The 12,343-nt window shown below is 39.7% G+C and overlaps 1 protein-coding gene and 1 pseudogene across 2 annotated transcripts in view; one reads left to right on the plus strand and one right to left on the minus strand.

Annotated features, from left to right (window-relative positions):
* The first annotated feature begins 252 nt into the window (after positions 1–252).
* LOC142835983 (kelch repeat and BTB domain-containing protein 8-like) lies at positions 253–7,667 on the plus strand (annotated as a pseudogene).
* A 633-nt stretch (positions 7,668–8,300) lies between these two features.
* Positions 8,301–12,343, minus strand: part of Cdca2 (cell division cycle associated 2) — a 38,762-nt gene continuing 34,719 nt past the window's right edge. For both annotated transcript variants that reach the window (XM_075949808.1, XM_075949807.1), the window contains exon 15: positions 8,301–9,652. In XM_075949808.1, coding sequence (XP_075805923.1) covers positions 8,478–9,652 — 1,175 coding nt within the window. In that variant the 3' untranslated portion in view covers positions 8,301–8,477. The remainder of the gene's footprint in view (positions 9,653–12,343) is intronic.

Below are 12,343 nucleotides of genomic sequence, written 5' to 3' on the forward strand. Positions count from 1 at the left end.
GGGACCGCCGCGTGTCTGTGTCTTTTTCCTCGCATAACGTCTTTACCGTCTAACCCGCAGCCAGCCAGAAATTAAGAACAACACAACAAATAAAAGTGCAAAAACACGAGAGCTGGAACCCGGAAGTGTAATGACATCTGCTGAGGGGCCCCTTGGAGAGATGGCCACCTCGGCAGGGTGCCTGAGGAGGGGACCAGGAGTGTGGTTACAGGCCTGACCCAAGAAGGTGGCCATTTAAGTATGTTTTCCCCAACAAGGAATGGGATTCTACCTTCAGACACAACCAATGAAACCATGGACCCCTGCCATGCTTGCAGTGTTCTTAACAACTCAAAACAATGTACAGACTGAATGAGCCACCTAGGACAGGGAGGGCCTGAGGAAAAAAGCTCCATCAGGAGCAGAAGCCAGGAGCAAATCCAGTCCTGGGAGCCAACCCAGTTCCGGAACACTGGCAGATCAGGACTGAGCCAGCGACCAGATCCAGAGTGAGCAATCTCCACCAGAACAGGTCCAACTCCAAGCCAAGGACTTCTGTTGGAGGGGATCCAGACCAGGATTTACAGAAACACTTCAAAGCCAGCAGCCTAGGCCAAAGTAGGTCTTCCACAGCAAATTCCAAGGGAGCAGAGCAAAGCACAGGAGGGCTGAGCTATCTCCAGGAACAGGAGTAACCAATGGGGTAACTAGAACACTGACTATACCACGAGGAACAACTATCTGAGCTTTGGATTCACTGGCACCTAGAAGATTATTCAACAGAATCTCAGACAGCCACAACCACACCTATTAGAGGGAACGATGAGTAGAAAAGGTAAGATCACACACTACACCACAAAGAACGACACAACACACACCAGCAAGACCTGAACAACCAAATATGGACCTAAAAAATAACTTCAAGGGAATGTTTGAAATTCTTAAGAGATGAAATGAAAAATTCCCTTAAAGAAATGGAGGAAAAAACAAACAAAAAATTGGAAGATATCAGCAAATCACTTAAAGAAAACCAAGAAAAAGAAATCAAACATATAAAAGAAACTATCCAGGACTTGAAAACTGAAATAGAAACAATAAAGAAAACACAAGCCAAAGGAATTATAGAAACAGAAATCATGAGGAAAAGATCAGGAACCACAAAGGCAAGCATGAACAACAGAATACAAGAAATGGAAGAGAGAATCTCAAGCGCTGAAGATACAATAGAGAAAATAGACTCATCAGTTAAAAAAACATTAAATCTAACAAAAGCTTAACCCAAAATATCCATGAAATATGGGATACCATGAAAAGGCCAAATCTTAGAATAATAGGTATAGAAGAAGAAGTTTAACTCAAAGGCACAGAAAATTTATTTAACAAAATCATAAAAGAAAACTTACCTAAAGAAAGATATGCCTATGAAGATAAAAGAGGCCTACAGAAAACCAAATAGACTGGATCCAAAAAAAGTCCTCTTACCACATAATAATCAAAACACTAAACATACAGAGTAAAGAAAGAATATTAAGAGCTACAAAGGAAAAAGGCCAAGTAACATATAAAGATAGACCTATCAGAATTACATCTGACTTCTCATTGGAAACAATGAAAGCCAGAAGGTCATGGTCAAGCATTATGCAGACATTAAGAGATCATGGATGCCAGCCCAGACTACTATACCCAGCAAAACTGTCAATCACCATAGAAGGACAAAACAAGATATTCCATGACAAATCTAGATTTCACCAATACCTAGCCACAAACCCAGCCCTATACAAAATGTTAGAAGGAAAACTCCAACCCAAGGAAGATGGCTACACCAACAAAAACACAATTGATGATCTCATAACAGCAAATCCTGAAGAAAAAAAATGCACAAATTATCATCGCCAACAATGGAAACTAAATTAACAGGAGATAGCGATCACTGTCATTAATATCCCTTAATGTAAGTGGACTCAAGTTACCTATAAAAAGGCACAGGCTAACAGATTGGATATGAAAACAGAATCTATCCTTCTTCTGCATACAAGAAACTCATCTCAACCTCAAAGACAGTGTCTCAGAGTAAAGGGTTGGGTAGTGTAAGGAGAGAGGGTCCACTTGTTTTTCCCAGCCACCCGGCTAGCTTACACCCAAAATAATCACATAGAAACTGTATTAATTTAAACACTGCCTGGCCTATTAGCTCTAACTTCTTATTGGCTAATTCTTACATCTTAATTTAACCCATTTCTATTAATCTATGTATCGCCACATGACTGTGGCTTACCAGCAAGATTCTAACCAGCGTCTGTCTCAGGCAGGAGATCCATGATGTCTGCCACTCTGCCCTTCTTCCCAGCATTCAGTTCTGTCTACTCCGGTTACCTAAGTTCTGCCCTATCAGGCCCAAAGCAGTTTTTTTATTCATTAGTCAATGAAAGCAACACATGAACAAAAGAACTTCCTACACCAGTTGGTAAAAAATATACCAATCAAATGGACCTAAGAAACAAGCGGGAGTAGCTATCCTAATATCTAACAAAATAGACTTCAAACTAAAATCAGTCAAAAGCGACAAAGAAGATCATTTCACATTAGTCACAGGAAAAATCCACCAAGAGGAAATTTCAATACTGAACATCTATGCTCCAAATACAAGGGCACCCTCATATGTCAAAGAAACACTTCTATAGCTTAAATCATACATTAAACCACACACACTAATAGTGGGAGACTTCAACACTTTCCTCTCACCACTGGACAGGTCAATCAGACAAAAAATGAATAGAGAAATAAGAGAACTAACAGATGTTATGGCTCAAATGGATTTAACAGACATCTATAGAATATTCCATCCAAACAGAAAATATACCTTCTTCTCAGCACCTCATGGAACCTTCTCAAAAACTGGCCACATACTCGGTAACAAAACAAATCTCAACAAACACAAAATAATTGGAATAAGCCAATGTACCTTATTAGATCACCATGCTTTAAAACTAGAAGTCAATAGCAATACTAATTCCAGAAAACCTACAAACACATGAAAATTAAACAATGCTCACCCGAATCATCAATGGGTCAAAAAGAAATAAAGGGGGAAATTAAAGACTTCCTAAAATTCAGTGAAAATGATCACACAACATACTCAAATTTATGGGACACAATGAAAGCAGTGTTAAGAGGAAAGTTCATAGCACTAAATGCCTGCATAAAGAAGATGGGAAAATCCTACACTAGTGAATTATCAGAACATTTGAAAACTTTAGAACAAAAAGAAGCAAACTCACCTAAGAGAACTAGATGGCAGAAAATAATCAAATTGAGAGCTGAAATCAACAAAATAGAAACAAAGAAAACAATACAAAGAACCAATGAGACAAAGAGTTGGTTCTTCGAGAAAAATCAACAAAATAGACAAACCTTTATCCAAACTAACCAAAAGGCAGATAGAGAATATCCAAATTAATAAAATCAGAAATGAAAAGGGTGGGCATAACAACAGACAAGGAGGAAATATAGAGGATCATCAGGTCATATTTTGAAAACCTGCACTCCACAAAATTGGAAAACTTAAAGGAAATGGACAACTTTCTGGATAAATATCACTTACCAAAATTAAATCAAGACCAGATAAGCAAATTAAACAAACCTATAACGGTTGAAGATATAGAAACAGTCATCAAAAGTCTCCCAACCAAAAAAAGCCCAGGACCAGATGGTTTCAGCTCAGAATTCTGCAAGACTTTCAAAGAAGAACTAATAATACCAATACTCCTCAAATTATTCCACACAATAGAAATAGAAGGAACACTGCCAAACTCTTTATGAGGCTACAATTACCATGATACACAAAGCACAGAAAGACATTACTAAAGAAGGGAATTACAAACCAATCTCACTCATGAACATTGATGCAAATATACTAAATAAAATACTGGCAAATTGAATCCAAGAACACATCAGAACCATCATCTACCATGGTAAAATTGCTTCATCCCACAGATACAGGGATGGTTCAACATATGAAAATCTGTCAACATAATCCACTATATAAACAAGCTGAAAAATAAAAACCACATGATCATCTCATTAGATGCTGAAAAAGCTTTAGACAAAATACAACATCCCTTCATGATAAAGGTCTTGGAGAGAGCAGGGATACAAGATTAATTAAAAAAAATAATCAGTAGCCCTCCTGTACACAGATGATAAAAGGACTGGGGAAGAAATCAGAGAACCAACACTCTTCACAATAGCCACAAATAGCATAAAATATCTCAGATTATCTCTAACCAAACAATTGGAAGACTTGTATGACAAGAACTTTGAATTCTTGAAGAAGACACCAGGAATTGGAAAGATCTCCCATGCTCTTAGATAGGCAGAATTAACAAAGTAAAAATGGCAATCTTACCAAAAGCAATCAACAGATTCAATGCAGTGCCCATCAAAATCCCAGCAAAATTCTTCAAAGACTTCGAAAGAATGGTACTCAACTTCATATGGAAAAGCAATAAATAAATAAATAATAAATAAAAACAGGATAGCCAAAAAAAATTCTGTACAATAAAAGAAAGAACTTTTGGAGGCATCCCTGACTTCAAACTCTACTATAGAGCTACAGTACTGAACAGCCAGGTATTGGCATTAGAGCAGACAGGAGGACCAATGGAACCGAATTAAAGACCCGGATTTCAATCCACACATCTTCGAACACCTGATCTTTGACAAGGAAGCAAAAAAAAAAAAAAAAACAATGGAAAAATGAAAGCATATTTAATAAGTGGTGCTGGCATAACTGGATATCAACATGTAGAAGAATGAAAATAGACCCATATCTATCACCATGCACAAAACTCAAGTCCAAAAGGATCAAAGACCTCAACATAAAGCCAGCTACACTGAACCTCATAGAAGAGAAAGTGGGAAGCACACTTGAACACAATGGCACAGGGAACCACTTCCTAAATAGAACCCCAGCAGCACAGACACTGAGAGAAACAATGGGACCTCCTGAAACTGAAAAGCTTCTGTAAAGCAAAGGAAAACGACAGCCTACAGAATGGGAAAAGATCTTCAGTAACCCCACATCGGACAGAGGTCTGATCTCCAAAATATAAAAAGAACTCGAAAAATTGAACACCAAAAGAACACATAATCCAATAAAAAAAATGGAATAAAGACCTAAACAGAAAACTCTCAACAGGAATCTAAAATGGCTGAAAGACACTTAAGGAAATGTTCAACATCCTTAGTCATCAGAGAAATGCAAATCAAAACAGCTCTGAGATTCCATCTTATACCTGTAAGAATGGCCAAGATCAAAAACACTGATGACAACTTATGCTGGAGAAGTTGTGAGGAAAAGAGAACACTTCTGCATTGCTGGTAGGAATGCAAGCTGGTATAACCCCTTTGGATGTCAGTGTGGTGATTTCTCAGAAAATTAGGAAACAACCTTCCTCAAGACCCAGTAATACCACTTTTGGGTATATATCCAAAGGATGCTCAATCGTGCCACAAGAACATGTGCTCAACTATGTTCATAGCAGCTTTGTTTGTCATAGCCAGAACCTGGAAACAACCTACATGCCCCTCGACCAAAGAATGGATAAGGAAAATGTGGTACATTTACGCATGGAGTACTACACAGCAGAAAAAAATAACGTCTAGAATTTTGCAGGAAAATGGATGGAGCTAGAAAACACTATTTTGAGTGAGGTAAACCAGACACAGAAAGACAATTATCACATGTACTCAATTATACGTGGTTTTTAAACATAAAACAAAGAAAGCCAGCCTACAAACCACAATCCCAGAGAACTTAGACAACAATGAGGTCACTAAGAGAGACATACATAGATCTAATCTACATGGGAAGTAGAAAGTAAGAAAAAGACAAGATCTCCTGAGTAAATTGGGAGCATGGGGACCTTGGGGGAGGATTGAAGGGGGGGAGGGGTAGAGGCAGGGAGGGGAGCAGAGAAAGATGTAAAGCTCAACAAATATCAATTTAAAAAAAAAAACACCAATTAAACTCATGTTTCAGTTGACAAACATTGTAGTAGAGGTGGATCATGGGAAAACTTTCCTGTCATAGAGATGTTCTTGCTGCACTCAGCCCCTGCTTCAGTTAGCATGTGAGAACACAATTCTGCTTCCTCCCTTTCCCAGGTCTTACGTGGTCCCCCAGATCCATGTTCACTAGCGGCCCTCCCGAAAGTACTCAGAGAGTTCGAATCATCAGTGCTGAAGCAAAAGCAATGGATTTAGTATTGAATTGTGCCTATACCTCTAGAGTTGTTCTGACAGGCCAATGTTCAAGCCTTGTTCACTACAGCTAGCATCTCCCAAATTCCTTCTATATAAGACCAATGTGCTAAGAATATGATTAGTCATTTGGACCCACAAAATTCTACTGGAGTCTTTATCTTTGCTAATCATCATGGTCATGAGGTCATCCAAACAACACATCCGTAAAAAGTTTCTCTGTGTCACCAAAGGAAAGAGTTTCTGCAGCTGACAAAAGACCAACTCCTAAGCATACTAGATAGCAATGATGTAAAGGCAGACGGACCGGGAAGAACACATTTATGAGAGCATTAGAAGATGGTGTGAACATAAGCAGAATGAAAGAGAAGTACACTTTTCAGAAATTTTTGCCAAATGTATGTTTTCCTTTGATGGAAAATATATTTATCAAGAAAATTCCACCTCAGTTTGCACAGGCCTTAGTATGCAGAGGCTTGGAATGAGTGCTTCTGAAATGTTTTGATGCTGCACGCACGCACACACACACGAAAGAAGCAAACAGTGCCTTGTCTACATATAGTCACAGAAGAATTTAAACTATGCAAATCACCAAATGACTTAAGAGAAGTTAGGATCCTTCTATCACCAGATAATGACATTTACATCTCAGGAGGGTACAGGTCAAGCAGCAGTGAGGTCTCCATTGATCATAAGGCAGAAAATAATTTTTTTGGATGTATGACCATTTCATCAATAGATCGCTATCCAAGCCATCCTTGCTTCAGGCCAGAATAGGCTGCAAACTCATGCACTTCAGTGGTAAAATGTAGGCAATTGGAGGGCATGTGTATGAAGGCGATGGAGGAAACTCCCTGCAGTCTGTGGTGTGCTATGGCAGCAGAGAGAACTGTCGGATACTGCCTGCGCCATGCCGATTGCAGGGAGTTTCACAATGCTGTGGAACACAAAGGAAAGATCTATGTTTTACAGGGGGAATTTTCCTCTTCTATGAGCCACAAAAAGACTACTGGGGATTTTTAACCCCCATGACTGTTTCTAGAGTCCAGGGCTTGGCATCTGTGTACAAAGACTCCATTTACTACACAGCTGGAACCTGTGGAAATCATCAGTGTGTGTCTACTGTAGAAGCCTATGATACAGAGCTAAATAAATGGGCTTGTAAGGACTTTCCATGTGATCAACCTAGGAATCCATACCTTAAGCTAGTACTTTTCCAGAATAAGCTCCCTTTAATTGTCCAAGCTACTCAAGGGACCGTAGAACACATCTTCAGAACCAGTAGGAAAAATTCTCTTTACCGGTCTGATGACATTGCTGGTCAGTGGATGAAAGTGTATGAGACCCGATTGACTGTGGGGCCTTGGCAGCCATTCTGAGTGTGCCACAACTAACTCTATCCTCAGTGTCTTCAGAAAGTACTGTAACAAGTGGCAGGCCTCAGCACTGTCACTGTCATCTCATACTGAGGGGCCTTGTTGGGAAACGCTGTCAACATTGAAGAAAGCTGAGAGACTTTTGTATACAGAAATGGGTGTTCGTACGGATTGTGCCGTTGGGAGGGATTTGCTTTTACCTTCATGCCGTTTTCATTTCACTAAGGAAAGGGAACAAAGTGTAATTATCAGCATTTTTCCACCCCTGGCATTAAAGTATCATTCTAGAATTTTGTGATAAGTAGTCCCTGAGAAACCAGGTGAATCAAGACAACCATGTACTCTTAAAAAAGCAGTTTGAGTATTCCTGAGTAGACATCCAAAGTAGTTACCATGACTTTATTTTAAGTACGGTAACATTATGAGACAGTATCATTTACTTAGCTGTCATCCCTCTAACACAGAGAAGCACTAACTTAGATCCTCAGTTTTACTATTTACATGGATTTATTTTTGTGTACTGTTTTCAAGTGTAGAAGATTAAATGTGCTCTGTGAAACTGAAAAAAAATGCAGAAACACTGTTGAGTTTAAAAATGAACATTTCAGTAAGACTAATAAACCTACTTAGCATTTGGAGGGAGAAGATATACAATAGGTTTTTTTCTTTTGGATGATGAAGAAATTCATTTCTTTCTACTCAAAGTCATCACAACTCAAATGCTTTTTATTAGAAACAAGCAATGCACTGAAGCTGAACAGGGATGAAAGTAGCAGGGAGGAAGCTGGGATCCCTCCTTTTAAGAGCCAATGCCAGGTGAAACTGTCAGTTCCAGAACCAGTTCTCCTGTGCCCAGCCCCCTCATGGCAGTTGAGAGCTCTCTCCCTTCTTGAGAAAGGATCTTCTCTTGAAGCCTGGTGGCTCAGTGGTACTCTCAGCATTTGTGAGTGTAGATACACAGATGCTCTTCCTCCTCCTCCCAGGTAGCTTAGAAGAACCAACACCTTGGCCCTCACTGCCTGGGATGGACGGCAGGGCACCTGGGTTTTGTCCCGAGGATATAGTCTCTTCTCTAGAAGAGGATATACTTTCAAATCCTCTGCTGTCAAAGGCACAAATTGTCCTCCTCCTTTTCGTTTCCTGGGATGTGGGAGGAGTGGGAGGCAACATCCATACAAGCCCTGTATCTTCCAGGCTTCCCTGGAGCCTTGAGCTGCGTCTCACTTTGGGTTTAGTGCTTGCTCTCTGAAAGCTTTGCTCTAGGGCGGCAGATAAATCTTCACAAAGCTGGGGATTCCCCACAATAACCTCTGAAGAGCTTTCCCCACTGCGGGAAGATGCAGAGTTACCGTTCTGTTCCAGGTATGAACTCTGTCTCTCACAAAAGTTCCTAGAGTATCTTCGTTTCCTTTCTCTACCACTCGTGATGCGGCCGTTCTCTGCATGTTTTCTTCCTGCATTTTTACTGGGTCTTGTAGATTCATTTAGATTTGTAACTAGAATATCTTCTGAACAATTACGCTCCCTTTCTGAGTCAGATGGGAAAGGGTCGCACTGCAGATTCCCCTTTAGAGCTGAGCATGCACTCTCTTTCTTACACTTTATATTCATATTCTCTGAAACCGTAAGGCTATCACAAAGATTTTCTGTATTTTGATCATCTTTGGAAAATTCCTGGCACCAAGGGCTACACAGAGGCTTTGGACTATCTGACACAATGTGCTCTTGGGTCACATAAGCACAAGGCACAGAATTGCTTTCAGTCTTGGTCTCGGTTTTTGGCTCCTCTGCACATTGACACTTACTTTCTGCTCTGGAGTTACTGTTTCTGCCTGTGTCCCTGTTGTTGGGGTTTGTGCCTTCCTCAGAAGCAGCAGTGCCCGGCAGCAAGCAGCAGCACAATTCATATACACGAGACTGGTCAAAGGCTGGATCCAGCTCAGGCAAACCTTCCTCCAGAGGTAAGAGTGTCTCTCTTTTGACGGGAATTTCAAGAGAGATCACTTCTTCCAGCTCACCACTTACGCTGAAATCATCTATGGCATAGAAACACACTTCAATTCAGTTACAAAGGAACAGTGTAATGCCTAGAAATGAGCAGTCTGTGACTTACACAAATGTGCTCTATGCAGCACTGTCTTTTAAGCTTTCAGAAAGTACACAACCTACAATCATCACACTTTTCTTGCGCACATCTGTTGTTCTCCGTCCCTTACCGTCCCAGTCCATAGGTTAAGAAAACAAGTGTTCAACCATGGAATAATAAAGCACACAAGTTCAGACTATGAAAATGAGACTGCTGTGTGAGTTTCCTTTTCTTTAATGTGCTGCTCATACTAAAAGGTGCAATAGTGTGAAACAGTCCTTACTTACTGAAAAACAGACATCACTCTTTAAATTCTTCTATCAAAGCCTTCTTAAAACAAGGTGATAAAATCAGAATTCTAGGGTACATGAAGAATAGCAGCTGAAATGTGCAGGTGTCATGGCTTCTAAGAATTCCCATAAAATATACTCAAGTAGATACAAAAAAATATAAAAAGTAAACAGAGCCATGGAACCCAATCTCAAAGTCCCCTCCTTCCCGACTAAGCTTCATCCTCCAGACAAGAACATCACATGTAGCTCTGTTTGTAGTACTTCATAGGTGAGAAAGCCATTAGTAAGGTTTGAGATTGAGAAGGGACACGTCGTCCTAAAGCAGAGGTTCTCAACCTTCCTAATACTGTGACCCTTTAATATAGTTCCTCATGCGATGGTGACCCCAACACGAAATTCTTTTCGTTGCTACTTCATAACTATAGTTTTGCTACTGTTGTGAGTTGTAAATATCTGAGACAATGGGGATGTTCTATCGGGAACCCACTAAGGCCAGCTGGCCTGGGTCTGAAAAAGCCTGGGATAAAACTGGACTTGCTGAACATAGTGGACAATGAGGACTACTGAGAACTCAAGAACAATGGCAATGGGTTTTTGATCCTACTGCACGTACTGGCTTTGTGGGAGCCTAGGCAGTTTGGATGCTCACCTTACTAGACCTGGATGGAGGTGGGTGGTCCTTGGACTTCCCACACGTCAGGGAACCCTGATTGCTCTTTGAGCTGATGAGGGAAGGGGACTTGATCGGAAGAGGGGGAGGGAAATGGGAGGCAGTGGCGGGGAGGAGGCAGAAATCTTTAATAAATAAATAAATAAAAATAAATAAATTAAAAAAATAAATATCTGTGCTTCCTAATGGTGCTAGGTGACCTCTGTGAAAGGGTCATTTGGTCCCCAAGGGGGTTGCGTCCCACAGGTTGAGAATCACTGTTCTTATGATTCTAAATCAATGCTATTAGATTCTATCTCTATTATCTAAAATAATGTTTTTAGTTGGTCATTCAAATGAATATAAAAGATGTTTTAAATTAAATCAAAGCTGGAAGATTTATATAAAATATAGCTGAGCCTAAAGTTAAAAAAAACAAAAACATTTCAATCTGAAAAAATACATTCATGATTAGAGTATGTTAAATAGTATGTAAAGTTAGAGATTCACACAAGTCATGATTTACAATGACCATATTAGCTAGGATCTTTTATTACTTTAAAATTAGTATTGGTATATGTTTATAGCATCCCGAGAAAAAAAGAGATGTTAGGGAGTAAACATTATAGAGAGAGATGAAAATAAACTAAATTGTCTTAAACCCTCTTTTCAGGTGACAACAGCAATTACAGATTAAAACCACTGAAAGTCAAAGTATTTTCCTGCAATGAAGGTAGTAACATTTTAATAGATATGAAGAATCAAGGCCAGATTAAAAGAAGGTAGAAATGGCAGACCTCCCATTTCACAGCACTCCATACGACAGGACAAGAGCAAAAGAAAGAAGCCAGGAATGAGTAATTCTGAGTATTTGTTAAACTCCTGCTCTGCCCTCAAGTTGAGATGCCTGCAGAAGCCAGTCTACAGTGACACACATATCATTCATCTCGAATTCTTTAAAAATGCATGCTAAGGTGATATGAAATTAGACAAAGGTAACTACTTTAAAATGGCTACATATACAAAAAATCAACATGCTAAAGGGGGGGGTACTTTTTATAACAGTTTAAGCACAAAAACTCAGCTTAAATTTACACATTAAAGGGGCTAGAGAGATGGCTAAGGGGTTAAGAACATTGGGTACTCTTGCAGAAGATGTGGCTTTGGTTTCCAACACTCCATGGCAACCCACAACCATCTGCAACTCCAGTTATGGGGATCTGATGCCCTCCTTCTGGCTACAGCAGGCACTAGGCATGTATATAATGAATATACATACATGCAGGCAAAACACTCACACACACAGAATGAATATATCTTAGGATATAAATCACCTTGGTCTTCGCTTGTTTGTAACAGTAACTCTCAAGGTAATCAAGACCAACTTACAAATAAACATCTCTAGATTATAATTGCAAGGAAATGTTATAAGGCTAGTTTTTCTACTTTCCTATTTCTGATATTAACTCTTTTCTTTTTTTTCTTCAGTTTTTTGAGACAGGGCTCTCTGTGAGCCCTGGCTGTCCTGGAAATCTCTGTAGACCAGGCTGGCCTTGAACTCAGAGATCCGACTCTCTCTTCGAGTGCTGGGATTAAAGATGTGTGCTGTTACGATCTGGCACTGTCATTAACTCTTAAGATGTATATATTAAAAAGCGATCATTTGCCTACTTTGTGATGAGCCACACAATCAAAATAC

The sequence above is a fragment of the Microtus pennsylvanicus genome, chromosome 15 (assembly GCF_037038515.1).
Source record: "Microtus pennsylvanicus isolate mMicPen1 chromosome 15, mMicPen1.hap1, whole genome shotgun sequence".
In the NCBI taxonomy this organism is placed as follows: Eukaryota; Metazoa; Chordata; class Mammalia; order Rodentia; family Cricetidae; genus Microtus; species Microtus pennsylvanicus.